We start from the raw sequence: 21,954 nt of genomic DNA on the forward strand, positions 1-21,954 counted from the left end.
ACACCTGTGACCGGTTGTCACTGTAAACAATATAATCTAAAACATTTGTTAGATTATACGATTATTTTCAGAAAAATAAGGTTTACGCACCACATGGATACGCAATGAATAGGACTCCACTTGTGTCACACAGCATTCACTACAGCATCGGTCTCTGAGGATATATCGATTAGACCACCCCATTGGTTTTATCAGCCTCTGCAGCAAAATTAATGGCCAGGCATTCATAAAGAGGCACTGGAATCTTGGGCATGGCAGGGGAGCAATATAGACGCCAGTATCAATTTAAATAAATTAAAGTGAAAGTCTTAAATTATCAGCAGTATTTCTGTCTGTAATAAAGTGCTTTTTTGAAGAAAGACTCATTCTGATTGGCTGGGCCTGGCTCCCCAGTGAGTGGACCTTGCTCCCTATGGCTGCACCCCTGCCCAGTCATGTGAAATCCATAGATTAGGGCCTAATGATTTTATTTCAATTGACTGATTTCCTTCTATGAACTGTAAAATTGTTGAAATTGTTGCATGTTGCGTTAATATTTTTGTTCAGTATACAGTGGGGGAAAAAAAGTATTTAGTCAGCCACCAATTGTGCAAGTTCTCCCACTTAAAAAGATGAGAGAGGCCTGTAATTTTCATCATAGGTACACGTCAACTATGACAGACAAATTGAGAAAAAAAATCCAGAAAATCACATTGTAGGATTTTTAATGAATTTATTTTCAAATTATGGTGGAAAATAAGTATTTGGTCACCTACAAACAAGCAAGATTTCTGGCTCTCACAGACATGTAACTTCTTCTTTAAGAGGATCCTCTGTCCTCCACTCGTTACCTGTATTAATGGCACCTGTTTGAACTTGTTATCAGTATAAAAGACACCTGTCCACAACCTCAAACAGTCACACTCCAAACTCCACTATGGCCAAGACCAAAGAGCTGTCAAAGGACACCAGAAACAAAATTGTAGACCTGCACCAGGCTGGGAAGACTGAATCTGCAATAGGTAAGCAGCTTGGTTTGAAGAAATCAACTGTGGGAGCAATTATTAGGAAATGGAAGACATACAAGACCACTGATAATCTCCCTCGATCTGGGGCTCCACGCAAGATCTCACCCCGTGGGGTCAAAATGATCACAAGAACGGTGAGCAAAAATCCCAGAACCAGGACCTAGTGAATGACCTGCAGAGAGCTGGGACCAAAGTAACAAAGCCTACCATCAGTAACACACTACGCCGCCAGGGACTCAAATCCTGCAGTGCGAGACGTGTCCCCCTGCTTAAGCCAGTACATGTCCAGGCCTGTCTGAAGTTTGCTAGAGTGCATTTGGATGATCCAGAAGAGGATTGGGAGAATGTCATATGGTCAGATGAAACCAAAATATAACTTTTTGGTAAAACCTCAACTCGTCGTGTTTGGAGGACAAAGAATGCTGAGTTGCATCCAAAGAACACCATACCTACTGTGAAGCATGGGGGTGGAAACATCTGCTTTTGGGGCAGTTTTTCTGCAAAGGGACCAGGACGACTGATCCGTGTAAAGGAAAGAATGAATGGGGCCATGTATCGTGAGATTTTGAGTGAAAACCTCCTTCCATCAGCAAGGGCATTGAAGATGAAACATGGCTGGGTCTTTCAGCATGACAATGACCCCAAACACACCGCCCGGGCAATGAAGGAGTGGCTTCGTAAGAAGCATTTCAAGGTCCTGGAGTGGCCTAGTCAGTCTCCAGATCTCAACCCCATAGAAAATCTTTGGAGGGAGTTGAAAGTCCGTGTTGCCCAGCGACAGCCCCAAAACATCACTGCTCTAGAGGAGATCTGCATGGAGGAATGGGCCAAAATACCAGCAACAGTGTGTGAAAACCTTGTGAAGAATTACAGAAAACGTTTGACCTGTGTCATTGCCAACAAAGGGTATATAACAAAGTATTGAGAAACTTTTGTTATTGACCAAATACTTATTTTCCACCATAATTTGCAAATACATTCATTAAAAATCCTACAATGTGATTTTCTGGATTTTTTTTTCTCATTTTGTCTGTCATAGTTGACGTGTACCTTTGATGAAAATTACAGGCCTCTCTCATCTTTTTAAGTGGGAGAACATGCACAATTGGTGGCTGACTAAATACTTTTTTTCCCCCACTGTATTTGTGTGTACAGTCGTGGTCAAAAGTTTTGAGAATGACACAAATATTAATTTTCACAAAGTCTGCTGCCTCAGTTTTTATGATGGCAATTTGCATATACTCCAGAATGTTATGAAGAGTGATCAGATGATTTGCAATTAATTGCAAAGTCCCTCTTTGCCATGAAAATGAATTTAATCCCCCCCAAAAAAATCCACTGCATTTCAGCCCTGCCACAAAAGGACCAGCTGACATCATGTCAGTGATTCTCTCGTTAATACAGGTGAGAGTGTTGACGAGGACAAGGCTGGAGATCACTCTGTCATGCTGATTGAGTTAGAATAACAGACTGGAAGCTTTAAAAGGAGGGTGGTGCTTAAAATCATTGTTCTTCCTCTGTTAACCATGGTTACCTGCAAGGAAACACGTGCCGTCATCATTGCTTTGCACAAAAAGTCCTTCACAGGCAAGGATATTGCTGCTAGTAAGATTGCACATAAATCAACCATTTATCGGATCATCAAGAACTTCAAGGAGAGAGGTTCAATTGTTGTGAAGAAGGCTTCAGGGCACCCAAGAAAGTCCAGCAAGTGCCAGGACCGTCTCCTAAAGTTGATTCAGCTGCGGGATCGGGGCACCACCAGTACAGATCTTGCTCAGGAATGGCAGCAGGCAGGTGTGAGTGCATCTGCACGCACAGTGAGGCGAAGACTTTTGGAGGATGGCCTGGTGTCAAGAAGGGCAGTGAAGAAGCCACTTCTCTCCAGGAAAAACATCAGGGACAGACTGAAATTCTGCAAAAGGTACAGGGATTGGACTGCTGAGGACTAGGGTAAAGTCATTTTCTCTGATGAATCCCCTTTCCGATTGTTTGGGGCATCCGGAAAAAAGCTTGTCCGGAGAAGACAAGGTGAGCGCTACCATCAGTCCTGTTTCATGGCAACAGTAAAGCATCCTGAGACCATTTATGTGTGGGGTTGCTTCTCAGCCAAGGGAGTGGGCTCACTCACAATTTTGCCTAAGAAGAAGGGTCAACACTGCAAATATTGACTCTTTGCATAAACTTAATGTAATTGTCAATAAAAGCCTTTGACACTTATGGAATGCTTGTAATTATACTTCAGTATACCATAGTAACATCTGACAAAAATATCTAAAAACACTGAAGCAGCAAACTTTGTGAAGACCAATACTTGTGTCATTCTCAAAACTTTTGACCACGACTGTAGGTGATTGACATGATTCTCTTGAATTTTGCTGTCAGTTTCATCGGCCAAAATTTCACATGCACGCATACACACACAAATTAATTACCCTCACAAATTTCCCCTTTCCATGCCTGCTTGGTGTAATCTATCTACCCCCGTTGAAGAATAGGTGGATAAGTGTTAACTAGATAATAATTAGCCCAATAATGACTAAAGGAGCCTATCATTACCCCTTATAGTCCACCTTACATGTTCTGTTTAAAGGTGAATTGGCTCTGGAAGCCAAAACAGCCAATCGATGCGGTACGGCTCTAGAAACATAAATCCCTTTCATATCACATCAAAATAATTTCACAAACGCAAAATACACATTTACTGAACACCGTTTTAACAGTTGAAGCCGACAGTATTTTTCAGCGACGACACATTTGTGGGATCCTCTTCCGTTTACACACAGGTGTTCTGAGACGCAGAACTCTCTCTTCCATCTGTTTTCCCTAAACAAGTCCTTTAATAGAGTACCACAGTATGAGTTATAATACCCATAAAACCTAGCGGTCAAACAGGGAAATGGTTCCAGTTTTAGAAACACTTAAAATAAGGGCTGTGTTTCGTGAAGGCTTACCGTTTTGATAACCATGTAAATCTCTCTCGGACAAGGCGACTTTTATCAATATATTTGCCTGTATTTTCCCCCAACAAATGAAATACTAATTAGGCGATCATAAAGAACTACACATGCCATGATTATCTGGACAGACTGCTGAATCGAGGCAAAGGTAAGAATCTCTGGATTAACTATCTAATGTTAGGTAAATGTAGTAATGAAAGAATTGGCTACATTTCTTTAAATGTATAATTCTGTGAACTGTCTTGGGCAAGTTTTAAATTTACACAATACCTGTTAGCAAAGGGGTCAGCTAGAGATGACAGGGAGTTGTAGTCTTGCATGTCTACTTTGATGCTAATTAGCATTTTCAAATCAGAGTAAATAGTGCGGAATATATTGATAAAAGTCACCTTGTCCGAGAGAGATTTACATGGTTATCAAAACATCACGCCAGGGTAAGCCTACACGAAACACAGCCCTTATTTTAAGCATTTCTAAAATCCCCTATGGGAAAAATTCATGGTGGAAAAACGATTGGAACCATTTCCCTGTTTGACAGCTAGGTTTTATGGGTATTGACACCTTCACTGTGGGGCTCTATGTGGAAATATGGCCTTGTGGGAAATCTAACCCTATAAAAGGTGTATCAATTTAACCTTTTGTTTTTGAAAATTATTTCTCACTGATATGAAAGACAAGGCCCTTATGCTTCCAAAACCATGGTCTCAACAAACTCAGAGTGCATGGACTCATAAGAAAACTCCAGAGAAGACTCCTTCATCCAATCACTCTTATGTGTAATGTACTGGAACTGAGAGTCATGATCAAGGGCTAAGAAGAGGGGAACCCAAGTCTTAGAAGGTTGGGATTTCACATGGTTGTAATGGAAACCCCCTAGGTAAAAATAACATCCAAATGATCAAACGTACCCATTAATGATTTCATCAAGTTTAATACATATGTAAAAATGCCATCTTATGTACATTCGTATAAAATGTGTTCTATCTGAAATTGTAAGATACAATAGCATAGCAATAACATTAACACTAGAAATGATTCACAAAAAACTAATCAGCCTATTGCACATCTTCGATCTAGCCACTGGTGAGAATGCTCATCATTGTTACCGTTTGTCCCTATAAACTCAACGAACAGGAAAATACTGTTGAATGTTGGGTTTCACGCGATGGGCCTATTGGTCAGATGTTCCTGCTTTGTCCAAATGGCTCAGTGCATCTATAAACAAAGACTGAATTCATGTCCAGAGTTAGACTGCCTCTGTGATAATCACTGTTGTATTATTGTCAACCTACACCATCAGTTAGGCCATCAGTCACAGAGAGGAAAGCCAGGTAATAGAAGACATTAATTAACAATCTATCCATCATGATTGTTAATACATTTAGTAACATTCAAAACGTTAATATATTTTGAATCAAGGTCTGGCTGTATATTCCACTTCAGTTGGCACCTCAGTCTAACCCTATACATTAAATCATGCAATAAACCATGTTCTATATGGATGTAAATGTCCATGAGTTACTCATAAAGACTACATTTAAATTATTAAGAAAAAGATAACATGAACTAGTATTTTACTCATGTTAAGTTAATGTCACTTGGTAAACAATAGGTTTGTAGATGAGACATAATGAGAGAGAGAATGAGTGGTTGTGGAGGCTGGAGGTGGTTGTGGAGGCTGGAGGTGGTTGTGGAGGCTGGAGGTGGTTGTGGAGGCGGTTGTGGAGGCTGGAGGTGGTTGTGGAGGCGGTTGTGGAGGCGGTTGTGGAGGCTGGAGGTGGTTGTGGAGGCGGTTGGTGCTGTATGGAGTTCATCAGGGATCAATACTAGGACCGCTACATTATACTCCTCAGTGTTGTAGGCAGTTCATTACATACAGCCTATGTACAGTATGCTGTCAAATAATGATGGCAATAATTATATCAATAATAATAATATCAGCCTCAATTTAAAGTAAAAGTTCATATTTGTGCATTCTCAGCAACCAACGGTGCACCTCTTCATCATGGATGTCACCAGAGGAAAAGAGCCTAAGTCTAAAGTACTGTACACTACATCAAGTACAGTCAAAGCCACTATAACGGAGTGAAGAGTGCATCCATCGTCAGGACGTGCTCAGTCAGAAGACCACCATTCAACTCCACCAAGGTTAGAGTTTGTAAAACAGGGCACCCTTTGTAATTGGAAGTACTGAGCCTGAACCACTAGAATTAAAACCTGAAAAAGTCCTCCCTCCAAAGCCTAGCCCCTCTACAGCCATTAGACCTATGTAGATTGCATTGTGCCAGAGTTAGGAGGGAGACAACACCTGGTATTACAGACATCTCATTTTACACCGGGCATGCTCACACTCACTCACGCTCCTCAATCCTCCGGATGGCTCTGATTGGCTAATCTAGTGAGCATGCTCCCTGGGGCTCAACCCTGTTCTTGGGGAGCCAACCAACCAAGCCCACACCTCCAGGGGGCTCTCTCCTCTCCCTCCTGTCCTCCTCCTTTGTCAGTGTATCCCAGATGGTCGGAGTCTCAGAGAACTCTCCTCCTCTGGTAATGTGTCCCAGTCAGTCTCAGAGAACTCTCCTCCTCCTCTGGTAATGTGTCCCAGTCAGTCTCAGGGAACTCTCCTCCTCCTCCTCTGGTAATGTGTCCCAGTCAGTCTCAGGGAACTCTCCTCCTCCTCCTCTGGTAATGTGTCCCAGTCAGTCTCAGAGAACTCTCCTCCTCCTCCTCTGGTAATGTGTCCCAGTCAGTCTCAGAGAACTCTCCTCCTCCTCCTCTGGTAATGTGTCCCAGTCAGTCTCAGAGAACTCTCCTCCTCCTCTGGTAATGTGTCCCAGTCAGTCTCAGAGAACTCTCCTCCTCCTCCTCTGGTAATGTGTCCCAGTCAGTCTCAGACCACCAGTAGGGAACTCGTCTCAGACTACCTCATCTGACTCCAGATTGTATTCTTCATACAGGGCATCCAGGATGGCCAGTTGTTTCTCCATGGCAGGCAGGTAGACCCCCAGGTCCCGGTGCATGCCTGTGTTGAATCCTTCTTTCAGTTCATCCCCCTCTCTTGACACCAGGGCCGCCGCAAAGCTGCTGTAGGATGGTGCTGCTCGGAGGGCCAGCTGGGAACGGAAGAGATGAACAAACAGTCTCACACACAAACACACCAAGGTCATTATAGGTTTGTATTTCTATATTCCTTTTAAGATTTTTATTACAAATTCAGTTTAGTTTCAGTTAGTTTGCAGATCCACTTTACTCATTTTGATTTAGTTTCAGTTTTATAAAAACATTTATATTTCGTTTTTAGATTATTTAATTTCAGTTTTAGTGTTAGGCACAGAAAGAATCCTGTGTGTGGGAGGCATTTATGCCTTTAGTTTTTTGTGATGTCACTTCTTGCCACTGTGGGGCAGTAATGCATAAGGTGATGGGTCAGGATATAGGTTAGGTTAAGTTTAAAGGTACAACAACCAGGAGCATTGAAGCGCGAGGCTAAACTACTCCACTGTTTTGGTCCTGTACCACATTGTAGCAGCTGAAGCACCCGTGCACATGCTCTGTGTGACAGCAAAGTCTTGCACTGTGGCCTCCTGTAGCTCAGTTGGTAGAGCATGGCGCTTGCAACGCCAGGGTTGTGGGTTCGTTTCCCACGGAGGGCCAGTATGAAAATGTATGCACTCACTAACTGTAAGTCGCTCTGGATAAGAGCGTCTGCTAAACCATTTTTAAAAATGTGATCGTCTCAATGGACGCGTTTGGACAAGTAGATCACTTTTGTCAAGTAGGTGACCATCGTTGCAAGTTTCTACAGTTGCGCTTCACCGACTTCCTCCTGCAGCCATCGCCTGCATTGTATGAAAATAAATGCACTCACTAAACTGTAAGTCGCTCTGGATAAGTGTGTCTGCTAAATGACTAAAATGTAAAATGTATTGTAGGAGTCTCTATTGTCAATCAATCATTATGGTGTTTTTGTTTGGCCCACGCGAACGTGACCAAACATGATTGAAACAGGAACCAATTTGCTGTGATTTATATGTGCAGTGGATGTATACAAATACATATGAGGCGGTCTTTCACTGATGTGGACATTTACATTTTAGTCATTTAGCAGACTTTTAGTTACAGTTAGTGAGTGCATACATTTTTTTCTTCTTCGTTTTTTTCATACTGTCCCCCCGTGGGAATCGGACCCACAACCCTGGCATTGCAAACGCCATGCTCTACCAACTGAGCTACATCCCTGCCGTCATTCCCTCCCCTACCCTGGATGACGCTGGGCCAATTGTGCGCTGCCCCATCGGTCTCCCGGTCGCGGCCACGACAGAGCCTGGATCTCTAGTGGCACAGCTAGCACTGCGATGCAGTGCCTTAGACCACTGCGCCACTCGGGAGCACACATTATTATATTATGATTTCAGTGTGAGTATGTGATATGGGGGCTAGATACGTGTTTATTTCAACATTATAAAGAAAACCTTTTATAAACAATGGCAACACTGCCATGTTGATCTGAGCCTTTGCTGTTAGAGAACTACATTAGTATACGACTTTCGGCTGTCGCAGATCCTTAAACCCCATTGAAAACCCCATTAGATTTTTGCCCCCCCCAAAAAAAAAAAACTGAAACTGAACATAATTCATGTTTTCAGTTTAGTTTAGTTCGTTTTGGAGTCAAAGATAAGTTTCAGTATAGTTTTAGTTTGTCAGACGGATTTGTTAATTATTTTATTTCCGTTTACTAAATAGTTTTTTTTCCATGATTAGTTTGTTTCAGTTTACTATAGTAGCCTTGGCTCGCACACACACACACACACAAACACACACACACAACCACCCCAAAGTGGGCATGATCGCATGATGGGATACTTTTTCCAACTATAAACTGCTTCCCTAAAAGGAGCTTGACGACTGATTATTAAGTATTACTCACAGCAAATACACCTCGCACGACCCATCCATGATACTGCCGTAGACTCCGTCCATAAGCATTACCTGAATGAAGAGGAGTGTGTTAGGAATACAGAGGACATTATACAGTATATTACATCAGACCAAAAGAGGACTATCACCTAACCATTAACCGTGTGTGTGTACCACAGTGTTGCGATGCTAACTCACCCAGCGCTCCGGGGATATCCCTTTCCCCAGAGTTGACCTGGGACAGGAACTCCTTGAGGAACTTGAGTCCTCGTTTGAGCCACAGCAGGGCCTCGGTGGCTGAGTTGCGGACGCGGGCCACGCCGGTCTGCACCTCGTGGAGCACTATGGTCTGTAGTGTGGGGAAGCTGCCTGGGTCCGACGACAGCTTCTGGTGGATCTTCTACAGACAGCCACACAGGGAGGCAGAAGGACTTGTCACCATAAAGATAATGACTGCGGACCAAATGGCACCCGATTCCCTTTATAGTACACTATATAGGGAATAGGGTGCCATTTGGGATGCAGCCCAGCAGTTCTGATAGGTTTCTAAATCTGGTTGGTCATGTTGCCACTTAACAGGGTTACTTGTGCCATGATATAACAACACTCTATACCGTGTCTTATTTTCGTTGGCAGTAAAGTACTTGTGTCAAAGCTCTGCTTGTGAAATGTTCCAGTGCTTTATACACACAGCACTGCCTTATGATAATATCTCACTTTCACCTTCTAGCACATCAACTGTTACAACAATCTTTGTTTAGAGTGTATTCTGCACAACTGAAGTGCTCACAGGACAGGTTAAGGAGACTGGGTGGGTGTCCTAAATTGTACCCTATTTCCTCTGTAGTGTACTACTTTTGACCAGAGCCCTGTGGGCCATAGTCAAAAGTACTGTACTACTGTATATAGGGAATAGGGTGTCATTTGGGACACAACCGGTGGGTGTAAACGTCCATTTGGTCTAATTGTAACAACATGGAGGGAGGAGAGTCCCTCTTGTGGTCATTTAAAGAACTGTTGATACCGCTCAGAGGCTTTTACAACTGCACCCAGAATGTTATGCTGATTTGAGCAGCTTTTAAGGTTTTAGTAAATATAGTGTAAATTCCATTTCCTGTAATGTAAAATCAAACATTGTTCTAAACTCAAGGCAGCCCTTCCTCTTACCTTGATGTTGCCTGTAAAATCCATTTTAACTGGCGCAAATACTGTGGATCCTAGTTTGTCTGTGGAGAGAGTCCAATGTCACTTCAGTGCTGGATATTTTTTACACTATTGTTTGTCCTTGTGTGGCGGTTACACGGACATAGATTAAGGCTAGTCCTGGACTAAAACGCCAGTTCGATGGAGAATCTCCATTGAAAATGCTTTTGCGTCAATAATTAGTGTTCATCTGTGTCCGGGAACCCCCCCCCTTGGTGTTTTATTCCCCATGAACCATTACAAATTGATGTAGATTTCAATAGAATAATAAATTGACAAAACAACGAAGTATAACATGGAAGAGACAGTAAAGCCTGGAGGATCAAGAACAATGTGTGTGACATATAATACATCCCAGTACCTGAATATAGTTTATCACACTGACATGCATTATGGTGGGTCGGATCACATGAACAATGGACAGAGGGGTGTTGTATCTCTTCAAGGTGGATTACACACTCCAGACTCCACACAAGCACCCAAACACACACGCAAACACACACCCTCCCTCCCATGAAACCCATCCAGTTGATTAGTAAGTAAGAGAAAGAAATACCTCCAGTCAACCAGAGAACACATCCAATAGGATGATCAATTAGATGCAGATGAGGAGAGAACAGTATGAACGTGTGAGAGGAGAGAACAGTATGAACGTGTGAGAGGAGAGAACAGTATGAACGTGTGAGAGGAGAAGGGTTCATGAGAAAAAGAAGACACTGAAAGAAGAAAACATGAAGGATAGAGCATGCACTACCACCAGGTGGAAAAGATGATGATTTAGAAGAGATGGAATGATTGAGAAGGGGGGGGAAGGAGACAGATGAGTGAGAAGTGACCGTCCTACCTAATACAGGCACTATTGCATAGCATGAGTCCAAAAAGGCTTGTGTAGGGATACCACTGTCTTCAACCAGTCTTATATCACTGAATCTAAAGAGAAGTCAAAGAGATTCAAACAGGGGGAGATATTAGTGAGGTCCAGCATCGGCAACCTTTATTTGATTCAATCAATAAAAACAATCAATCAAACAAAAACAGAAAAGAAAGGGGTAGAACCAAAGCGAAGCTAAAGACAAGATCCACACAAGACCATGCTGTCAGGCTATTGGGTGATTTGAGACTTGTTTTGAGTTCTTGTGTCTAACTTGGATATACCTGTATAATAAATAGTTATAATGTATCAAAAACATATCCGCTATGTTCCCCATCCTCTATGGTGTTGTTCTGAATACTTTTTCACTAGCTCTGTGTTCGAGGCTTACTGCACTTAAACACGTTAACACTGCTTAGATTGTCTCTCCCTGTCATTGGAATACTGTAACATCATTAGTGAACATCACGGTTCTGATCATTCACATCACGGTTCTGATCATTCAAATCACGGTTCTGATCATTCAAATCACGGTTCTGATCATTCAAATCAAGGTTCTGATCATTCAAATCCTAGCTTAATGCTGAATAACACTGTTAAAAGGGGCTTTCAAATGTCATCAAAGTGAAATGAAGAGTGAAATGATTACCAAAAAAACATGACCGACCCCAACATCAGATGAGGGCATCTCTGTAATAGTCATGTGATCAACAGAGAACACACCAGTGTAAAACTCGTTATATGTTCAAATGGATTTAAAAACAGTCATAAAACGTTCAATGTTACCCTGTTTTAACCTAGCCTGAGTGCCAGTCTATGCTGTCATGCCAACTCCTTGTCAGTCATTAACAGCAATGGAGTTGGCAAGAGCACAAACAGATCTGGGACCAGACTAGTTTTGACCCTTTTTGTTTTTGCACAGGCAAGGAAAAACAACCTTTGCCCTTTCATACCCAAAGCATGAGCATTGGACCTAAACAGTACATAGAGTTGCATAATTCACAGCAAAATCTGAACACACTAAATAGATTAATCTCAATAATAAATACCTCATTGTGTAATCACAACGCCATTATAGTACCTAGAATAATTACAGGAAAAAAGGGTATTAATCGATTAGTGTATGTGTTGGCCCTTGTTCTGTCTAGTTACTGCTAGTGAAATAGCATTGAGCGCTGTAGTATAACAACTACACTCTGGGGTGATGTTTTCCCCTAGCGACAGATCTAGGCTCAGCTTTCCTTTCCCCAATCCTCCAATGCAAAAAGTGAAATCTAGGCAAGCCTAAATATCGTATATTGAGTGATAATTCATTTAAAATTAGTTTTTTATTTTCTTGTTTTTTCTTCGCACCAAGCTAAATTATCAAATGTCATTGGCAGATAATTTGGCATATTTTAAACTCAAAATATTTTCCCTTAATACGACTATGTCTCTGCGTTTTATGTCTCTGTGTTCAGTATAAAGGAAGTTGGAGGTAGTTTCGTAAGCCAATGCTAACTAATTTAGCTTAGCGCAAAGAATGAAAGTCTTCTGGATCAGCTAGCATGCTAGCAGATACCCAAGACTTCCAGTCTTTGAGCTAACGCTACATTGCCAATATCCTGAACTATCCCGGCTTCATTGCCAAAATCCCGAACTATCCCTTTAACCATTAGTGGGGGAAATGCAAAACTGACCCAAAATCAGCGTCTAGGGTCACCTTCACCCTACACCGTAATGTCTACAGTATTTGTCCCTCTTGCGGTGTGTCCCCATACCTGTGACTCATCGTATTGAAGAATGTGTCCACCTGTTCTGTCTCCTCTTCTTCTCTCTCTTCTTCCTCCGGCTTGGCTTCCTCTTGGTCAGTGACAGTTTCCTGTTGGTCCTGGGTCACTTCCTGTTTCTCTTCTTCTTGGGCATTGCTCATTTCCTGCTCCAACTCTTTGAATTCCTCCTCTTCCTGTGCTGGTTGGTCAGTGTGTTCTGGATCAGGGGTGGTTTGGGGAGCGGCCTCCTCCTCTTCCTCCTCCACTACAGACTCCTCTGGGTCCTGGTGGTCCCCGCCGGCTGGGCTATTCTCTGTATGGCACAGAGCCACACACACAACATGTTAACAAATGTTCTGTTCCAGTTGGCATCTATGAGCCATAGCAACTGGCATGTGAAACCCATTCAAGCAGAAATGGTCAATGCCATTTCAAGGAGAACTCTAAACCACTATCTTAAAAGTAGACAAGTCTCTGGGTATAGCACGTAGTGACAGAAGCACTTTCTGAGTTCCACATTTATCGTGTGCCAGCGATACGCATCTCTTCGTACATTTGGGTCCGTTATTTAAATCGTGCATTTGAACACGCAAGTGTATTTACAGTTGAAGTCGGAAGTTTACATACACTTAGGTTGGAGTCATAAAATATTGTTTTTCAACCACTCCACAAATTTCTTGTTAACAAAACTATAGTTTTGGCAAGTCGGTTAGGACATCTACATTGTGCATGACACAAGTAATTTTTCCCAACAATTGTTTACAGACAGATTATTTCACTGTATCACAATTCCAGTGGGTCAGAAGTTTACATGCACTAAGTTGACTGTGCCTTTAAACAGCTTGGAAAATTCCAGAAAATGATGTCATGGCTTTAGAAGCTTCTGATAGGCTAATCGACATAATTTTAGTCAATTGGTGTACCTGTGGATGTATTTCAAGGCCTACCTTCAAACTCAGTGCCTCTTTGCTTGACATCGTGGGAAAATCAAAAGAAATCAGCCAAGACCTCCGAACATTTTTTGTAGACCTCCACAAGTCTAGTTCATCCTTGGGAGCAATTTCCAAACGCCTGAAGGTACCATGTTCATCTGAGCAAACAATAGTACGCAAGTATACAGTGGGGGAAAAAAAGTATTTAGTCAGCCACCAATTGTGCAAGTTCTCCCACTTAAAAAGATGAGAGAGGCCTGTAATTTTCATCATAGGTACACGTCAACTATGACAGACAAATAGAGAATTTTTTTCTCCAGAAAATCACATTGTAGGATTTTTTATGAATTTATTTGCAAATTATGGTGGAAAATAAGTATTTGGTCACCTACAAACAAGCAAGACACCTGGGGACCTATTGAATGACCTGCAGAGAGCTGGGACCAAAGTAACAAAGCCTACCATCAGTAACACACTACGCAACTCGTCGTGTTTGGAGGACAAAGAATGCTGAGTTGCATCCAAAGAACACCATACCTACTGTGAAGCATGGGGGTGGAAACATCATGCTTTGGGGCTGTTTTTCTGCAAAGGGACCAGGACGACTGATCCGTGTAAAGGAAAGAATGAATGGGGCCATGTATCGTGAGATTTTGAGTGAAAACCTCCTTCCATCAGCAAGGGCATTGAAGATGAAACGTGGCTGGGTCTTTCAGCATGACAATGATCCCAAACACACCGCCTGGGCAACGAAGGAGTGGCTTCGTAAGAAGCATTTCAAGGTCCTGGAGTGGCCTAGCCAGTCTCCAGATCTCAACCCCATAGAACATCTTTGGAGGGAGTTGAAAGTCCGTGTTGCCCAGCGACAGCCCCAAAACATCACTGCTCTAGAGGAGATCTGCATGGAGGAATGGGCCAAAATACCAGCAACAGTGTGTGAAAACCTTGTGAAGACTTACAGAAAACGTTTGACCTGTGTCATTGCCAACAAAGGGTATATAACAAAGTATTGAGAAACTTTTGTTATTGACCAAATACTTATTTTCCACCATAATTTGCAAATAAATTCATAAAAAATCCTACAATGTGATTTTCTGGAGAAAAAAAATCTCATTTTGTCTGTCATAGTTGACGTGTACCTATGATGAAAATTACAGGCCTCTCATCTTTTTAAGTGGGAGAACTTGCACAATTGGTGGCTGACTAAATACCCTTTTCCCCCACTGTAAACACCATGGGACCACGCAGCCGTCATACCACTCAGGAAGGAGACGCGTTCTGTCTCCTAGAGATTAAGTACTTTGGTGCGAAAAGTGCAAATCAATCCCAGAACAGCAGCAAAGGACCTTGTAAAGATGCTGGAGGAAACAGGTACAAAAGTATCTATATCCACAGTAAAACGAGTCCTATATCGACATAACCTGAAAGGCCGCTCAGCAAGGAAGAAGCCACTGCTCCAAAGCCGCCATAAAAAAGCCAGACTACGGATTGCAACTCCACATGGGGACAAAGATCGTACTTTTTGGAGAAATGTCCTCTGGTCTGATGAAACAAAAAAAGAACTGTTTGGCCATAATGACCATCGTTATGTTTGGAGGGAAAAGGGGGTCACTTGCAAGCCGAAGAACACCATCCCCAACCGTGAAGCACGGGGGTGGCAGCATCATGCTGTGGTGGTGCTTTGCTGCAGGAGGGACTGGTGCACGCCACAAAATAGATGGCATCATGAGGAAGGAAAATTATGTGGATATATTGAAGCAACATCTCAAGACATCAGTCAGAAAGTTAAAGCTTGGTCGCAAATGGGTCTTCCAAATGGATAATGACCCCAAGCATACTTCCAAAGTTGTGGCAAAATGGCTTAAGGACAACAAAGTCAAGGTATTGGAGTGGCCATCACAAAGCCCTGACCTCAATCCTATAGAAAATGTGTGGGCAGAACTGAAAAAGCGTGTGCGAGCAAGGAGGCCTACAAACCTGACTCAGTTACACCAGCTCTGTCAGGAGGAATGGGCCAAAATTCACCCAACTTATTGTGGGAAGCTTGTGGAAGGCTACCCGAAATGTTTGACCCAAGTTAAACAATTTAATGGCAATGCTACCAAATACTAATTGAGTGTATGTAAACTTCTGACCCACTGGGAATGTGATGAAAGAAATAAAAGCTGAAATAAATCATTCTCTCTACTATTATTCTGACATTTCACATTCTTAAAATAAAGTGGTGATCCTAACTGACCTAAGACAGGGAATTTTTACTAGGATAAAATGTCAGGATTTGTGAAAAACTGAGTTTAAATGTATTTGGCTAAGGTGTACATAAACTTCCGACTTCAACTGTAAATGAGAGACCTGTTGGGGGTGTTTGGGTGGTTCTCTCAGGGAGTGTGTCTGGTCCGTCTAGCTGGTCTGGTCCGTCTGCTCCAGAGTCAAGGATCTGGTTGTCATGGGCTACAGATCCTCCTGAGATTTCTTTTAACTCCCTCTGTCTGGGAAAACAAGACAAGAACCACTCACATCCTGGCCACAGAGTTATCATGGATACATATCTAAAGCTGTATTTTCATGCAGTTAGTGGAAATCTAACAATTCATGGAAGATCAAATCAAAATGTATTTGTCACATGCGCCAAATACAACAGGTGTAGACCTTACCGTGAAATGCTTACTTACAAACCCTTATCCAACAATTCGGTTCAAGAAATAGTTAAGAAAATATTTACTAAATAAACTAAAGTCAAAAATAAAATAAAAAGTAACAATAAAATAACGAGGCCATATACAGGGGGTACCGGTACCGAGTGAATGTGCGGGGGTACAGGTTAGTCAAGGTAATTTGTACATGTAGGTAGGGGTAAAGTAACTATGCATAGATAATAAACAGCGAGTAGCAGCAGTGTAAAAACAAAGGGGGGGGTTGGTCAATGTAAATAGTCCAGGTGGACATTTTATTAATTGTTCAGCAGTCTAATGGCTTGGGGGTAGAAGCTGTTAAGGAGCCTTTTGGACCTAGACTTGGCGCTCCGGTACCGCTTGCCGTGCGGAGAGAACAGTCTATGACTTGGGTGACTGGAGTCTTTGACAATTTTTTGGGCCTTCCTCTGACACTACCTAATACATAGGTCCTGGATGGCAGGAAGCTTGGCCCCAGTGATGTACTGGGCCGTATGCACTACCGTCTGTAGCGCCTTACGGTTGGATGCCAAGCAGTTGCCATGCCAGGCAGTGATGCAACCGGTCAGGATGCTCTCGATGGTGCAACTGTAGAAATTTTTGAGGATCTGGGGACCCATGCCAAATCTGGTCAGTCTCCTGAGGGGGAAAAGGTGTTGTCGTGGCCTCTTTACGACTGTCTTGGTGTGTTTGGACCATGATAGTTTGTTGGTGATGTGGACACCAAGGAACTTGAAACTCTCGACCCGCTCCACTACAGCCCTGTCGATGTTAATGAGGGCCTGTTCGGCCCTCCTTTTCCTGTAGTCCACGATCATCTCCTTTGTCTTGGTCACGTTGAGGGAGAGGTTGTTATCCTGGCACCACACGGCCAGGTCTCTGACCTCCTCCCTATAGGCTGTCTAATCGTTGTCGGTGATCAGGCCTACCACTGTTGTGTCTTCAGCAAACTTAATGATGGTGTTGGAGTCGTGCTTGGCCACGTAGTCGTGGGTGAACAGGGAGTACAGGAGGGGACTAAGCACGCACCCCTGAGGGGCCCCAGTGTTGCGGATCAGCGTGGCAGATGTGTTGTTGCCTACCCTTACCATCTGGGTGGTGGCCCGTCAGGAAGTCCAGGATCCAGTTGCAGAGGGAGGTGCTTAGTCCCAGGGTCCTTAGCGATGAGCTTTGTGGGCACTATGGTGTTGAAAGCTGAGCTGTAGTCAATGAACAGCATTCTCACATAGGTGTTCCTTTTGTCCAGGTGGGAAAAGGCAGTGTGGAGTGTGATTAAGATTGCGTCATCTGTGGATCTGTTGGGGCGGTATGTGAATCGGAGTGGGTCTAGGGTTTCCGGGATGATGGTGTTGATGTGAGCCATGACCAGCCTTTCAAAGCACTTCATGCCTTCAGTGCTACAGGTTAGTTAAGGTAAGTGCTACAGGGCGGTAGTCATTTAGGCAGGTTACCTTCGCATTCTTGGGCACAGGGACTATGGTGGTCTGCTTGAAACATGTAGGTATTACAGACTCGGTCAGGGAGAGGTTGTAAATGTCAGTGAAGACACTTGCCAGTTGGTCCGCGCATGCTCTGAGTACACGCCCTGGTAATCCGTCTGGCCCCGCAGCCTTGTGAATGTTGACCTGTTTAAAGGGCTTGCTCACATCTGCTACAGAAAGCGTGATCGCACAGTCATCCGGAACAGATGCTCTCATGCATGCTCCAAGATGGAGATAAGGGAGTGTGTTCCATAAAGGTGGAATGCTGGTGTAAAGGTTAAGACCGTGAGCAACAAGTTAGCTTGAAACCAAACTTCTGAAAAGAGAGCCACCTACTTTTCCTGATTTGATTGATTGACAGGTTTGACCTGTGGAACAAAGAAAATAGCACATTAGCCAAAGACAGTACAGTAAGAAGATAGGCTAAAACTGCTCTCCAATAGAAATCCCTGATCACACTTGTAGGCGATGTAATGGCGACGTTGGCTAGCTAAGCTCATACGTAGAATTACGTCATCGGTTCTAACGGTCGTCTTGCACCGAACTGCGCATGTGCAGGCCGTCAAATCAAAAGGCTGTCCTTCGATATAAAGTTGTTTTTGACTCAAATGAAAACATATCCGTTTGTCACGAGGTTGGAGTAATAACATGTTCAACTACTTAATGAAGACATTGGCTCCAATCTAGGTTGGGACTTTAGATTTTTAGAAAAAAATTGCATTGTTTAGAAAGGGTGCAAAGGTGTATTGAGTTATTGCACACGCGCACTTCAGAGTAGGCGTTCCCTAACTCAAATATATGCTAGAACACGCCAATAGGATCTCGCTAGTTCGTGCTTGGCTCTGCCCACCTCCTTGCTTGTTCTGCCCACTATGACTCATTTGTTCCCATTTGAAACGACGGGCTGTGGTCCATCTTGGTTTAGTTATACAAATCTTTGGTATCTCTATGCGTACGTTGGTACCTTCTGGGGTTTGATGGTGGCCACGGGAGGTGACCCGGGCGGGGTCTTTGTGGCCTGGTCTGAGCTGAAGGTGCGGTTGGCGATCAGCATGCACTCCTCCAACGTCTTGAGGAAGGTGGTGCATGTAGACTTCACCATGGTGCCAGAGTTCTCCCCTGGCTGAAACAGACACACAGATATACACAACCATCAACTCCTAAGCAGATTGCTTATGCCATTGCTTATCCCTTGCTTGTGCTGTAAAAGTGACTGGCCATTTGCATAGCAACATACATAGCAACCAAATCCAATGGCGACTGAAACAGAGCATCCATACTGAACTCAGTGAGAAAAGATTCTATGGTTGCACAGAGAGTAAATAGGCCATTGAAACCTCAGCCCTCCCTCTGTCTTACCTCCTCAGTCTCCTCACTGTCCTTGATCTGGTTGACTTGCTGGAGGAGAAGGTCACAGTACAGCCTCAACTCTGACATCTTGGTCTTCAGAGCCTCTGTGTTCTCCTGGTGCTCTGAGAGAGAGCGAGAGAGTGAGAGAGATGTCGCTTCTTGAAAATATCCTTGGCTGTGTAATTTCAATTTTTAAGATTAATAAAGCTCATATTCAGTGCATACATTTCTCTTTCTATAATACACAATGTCCAGTGTTCTGTTGGTGAGTCTTGGGTTGATAGTCACTAGACTGGATGCTTTATGTTATGCATTAAACTCATATCTGTTGATAGTGATTGACGCCAGACTGTTGTGTACTCAACACACTGATTATTATTGTATTTTCTGTGAAACACTGATTCTTTAGCAGCTGACACCTTTTGTTTTGACTTCCTACAAGCCTCTCGGCTGGCGTTTACAGAACAGTTGTCTGCTGATCAGAGAAGGCCAAGTAGACCATTTCTCTGCTTCTGTGCTGGAGGTGTCTCCCTGTTGTAACTTGTAATAAACAGGATTGGCTTTATCTGCAACTGCTCTTCTCTTTTGTTCACCTGGAAATTACTTTTAAAGGTTACGTCCCAAATGACACCCTACTCCCTATTTAGTGCACTACTTTTGAGCAGTGCCAATAGGCTCTGGTGAAAACTAGTGCACTATTTGGGAATAGATGCCATTTGGGATGCAGAAGTTCTCACTTGCTTACTGTAGATCATCAACTAGATTCAGCCGCGGGCCAATTTTTTTCTTGAGCGGATGGTCAGGGGGCCGGAACATAGTTACAAATAATTTGTAGACTTCAAATTGACCGGAAGAATCCTAAAAATATATAATATTTTACTAAAACATTAATTTCAAACCTTGCTTACATTTATACGATCACATATCTCTCCATTATACGTGGGAATACTTTGGAACAGATTTCCAAAATTAAAATCACTCTGCGCTGATTTGCTGGTGTTTTTACAGTCTCATGTTCAGACAAACAAACAACTGGTTTTGGGTTTTTTTCTTCAGAAAACTGGGGAGGGACAAATCATTTCACCCACGGGCCACCAGTTGAGGAACCCTGCTGTAGATATTGAGTTATAACACATTAATTTAATGAAGTCAGTTTGATAGCTTTTAAGAGGTCACCTATGCTTTTAAGAGGTCACCCATGTTTTTAAGAGGTCACCCATGTAGCCCTACATGTCCATGACAGACACCAGGTTCACGTACAACAGGTCAAACCAAGCCAAATAAAATACCCACACAACAGCATGAAATCGTGTTTCATTCAAGCTATTGTGTGTTTTCAGACTTGTTTGGAGTAACCCAAAGCTATCACCTTACCTTTCTCTCTCTTGGTTCGGTTGTCTGTGAGGCAGGCCTTTGCAGATCCCAAGGCGACCAGCCATTTCTGCCTCTCCGCTGCGTTGATGGCTCTGAGGTAGAAGTACTGTTCTCCAGGGATGGTCAGGTCAACACGTGTGAAGTCAGAGGAGTGGACTAGTAGGGGGTGAGAGATGGAGTGGAAGAGAGAGAAAGACAAAGAGGGGGTAAACCCGAGTTAGCAGCATCCTCAAGGGTGTAGGACAGTGGTTCACAACCTTTTTCGGGTTAGTGTACCACCAACTGAATTTTGCTCTGCCCGGAATTCCCCTGAAGTACCCCCTCATGTGCATTTTATCAGTAAGTCTATGGTCTCATGAGTCTTTAAGTCCCCCTGTGGATAGGCCAAGCACCCTGAGGGGTCCTAGTACCCCAGGTTGGGAACCACTGGTGTCGTATGTGGCCAATCGTATGTGGTTGTTATGTTGTCTATAGTTTGTCTGCCTTTGTATATTCCACTTAATTTGTACACTAGAGCACTATATGTTGGGTCATATGTATATAGGCACACAGGTAACCAGGAAGTGGTAAAGAGCTTTTCAAATGGAAGGTTTGGTGAGTAGTGATATTTATATGACTAAAACAATATAGGCTAAGCTTCAGATTGACTCTTCAGTATGGTGTAGCCCATCTAGTTCAAAGGAGCGCAACAGTTAGCATGTTGTCATAATACCGGCCACAGTCTTTACCAAGCCAATAATAGCTAACAAGTACCAACCTTGTATTTCACACACTGAAATTTTGATGCTGCCCTTGCATCCTTTCCAGGAATCTTCTTGGGAGTCATAGTAGGACAAAGTCCCTCCTTCCAGTACAAACCAGCGAGGCTGCCAACCTGGAAAAAGGGATGTTGATAACTATGACCATTATGTAAAACAACACTATTCATTGTAACCTGTAATAGCTATCTTGCTAACACAGCAAGACATATGACGCATGACTCAGTGGCATCCAATGACAATTAGCTAACTAGCTAGCTAAGGTTAGAGCATGTTGATTTTCTGGCTGATTACCTGTCCAGCTAGTTGTTAGCTAACTAGCTAGCTATCTGACTCAAAGCCGACTTATTCAGAAGCTCAGTTAGCTAGCTACATAGTTACTACATACCACTTATGTAATTTGTCCACTTGTATAGGATTCCCTCCATTCTTCATCTGTTTCTGAGGTTCATTACTTGTTTATCAGAACAAGACGCCAACCACAGCTGATCCTGGAGACTCAATTTAATTCCCAAGTAAGATTTTCGGCGCTAAAGGACCCATTTCATTTGGACTACGACAGAAAAGTACGTAAGTCATACATGAATGGGGTTCCATGTGATCGCGTGAGATCCCGCCCAGTTATATGACGTCAAAGGAATTTGCGTTTTAGGGCCTGTGTACGTAACATTGTGGGAG

At 43.1% G+C, this 21,954-nt stretch overlaps 1 protein-coding gene across 2 annotated transcripts; it reads right to left on the minus strand.

Annotated features, from left to right (window-relative positions):
• Window positions 1-4,882: 4,882 nt before the first annotated feature.
• LOC121586945 (pleckstrin homology domain-containing family A member 8) lies at window positions 4,883-21,851 on the minus strand. Of its 2 annotated transcripts, XR_006003984.2 has the most exons (14): window positions 21,665-21,851; window positions 21,276-21,392; window positions 20,519-20,674; window positions 19,154-19,266; window positions 18,759-18,917; window positions 18,131-18,162; window positions 15,994-16,130; window positions 12,719-13,022; window positions 10,932-11,017; window positions 10,052-10,110; window positions 9,083-9,284; window positions 8,895-8,956; window positions 6,833-7,080; window positions 4,883-6,741 (listed from the first exon to the last, which is right to left on the minus strand). XR_006003984.2 is itself a non-coding variant. In XM_041904025.2 (13 exons), exons 1-13 carry the CDS (start codon window positions 21,702-21,704, stop codon window positions 6,883-6,885), a joined length of 1,665 nt encoding a protein of 554 aa, XP_041759959.2. In that variant the 5' UTR covers window positions 21,705-21,851; the 3' UTR covers window positions 4,883-6,882. The 2 variants fall into 2 exon arrangements, 1 of the variants encoding a protein (XP_041759959.2); XM_041904025.2 differs by having other exon boundaries at window positions 4,883-7,080.
• Window positions 21,852-21,954: the final 103 nt, after the last annotated feature.

The sequence above is a fragment of the Coregonus clupeaformis genome, unplaced genomic scaffold (assembly GCF_020615455.1).
Source record: "Coregonus clupeaformis isolate EN_2021a unplaced genomic scaffold, ASM2061545v1 scaf0452, whole genome shotgun sequence".
Classification (NCBI taxonomy): domain Eukaryota; kingdom Metazoa; phylum Chordata; class Actinopteri; order Salmoniformes; family Salmonidae; genus Coregonus; species Coregonus clupeaformis.

Coding starts and splice junctions, on each gene's coding strand:
- LOC121586945 (XM_041904025.2), bottom strand. CDS start 21,704: ATGGAGGGAATCCTATACAAGTGGACAAATTACATAAGTG. Junction 19,267..20,518: donor CCGAACCAAGAGAGAGAAAG/GTAAGGTGATAG, acceptor GCTCTCTCTCAG/AGCACCAGGAGAACACAGAG. Junction 8,957..9,082: donor GGATATCCCCGGAGCGCTGG/GTGAGTTAGCAT, acceptor CTCTTCATTCAG/GTAATGCTTATGGACGGAGT.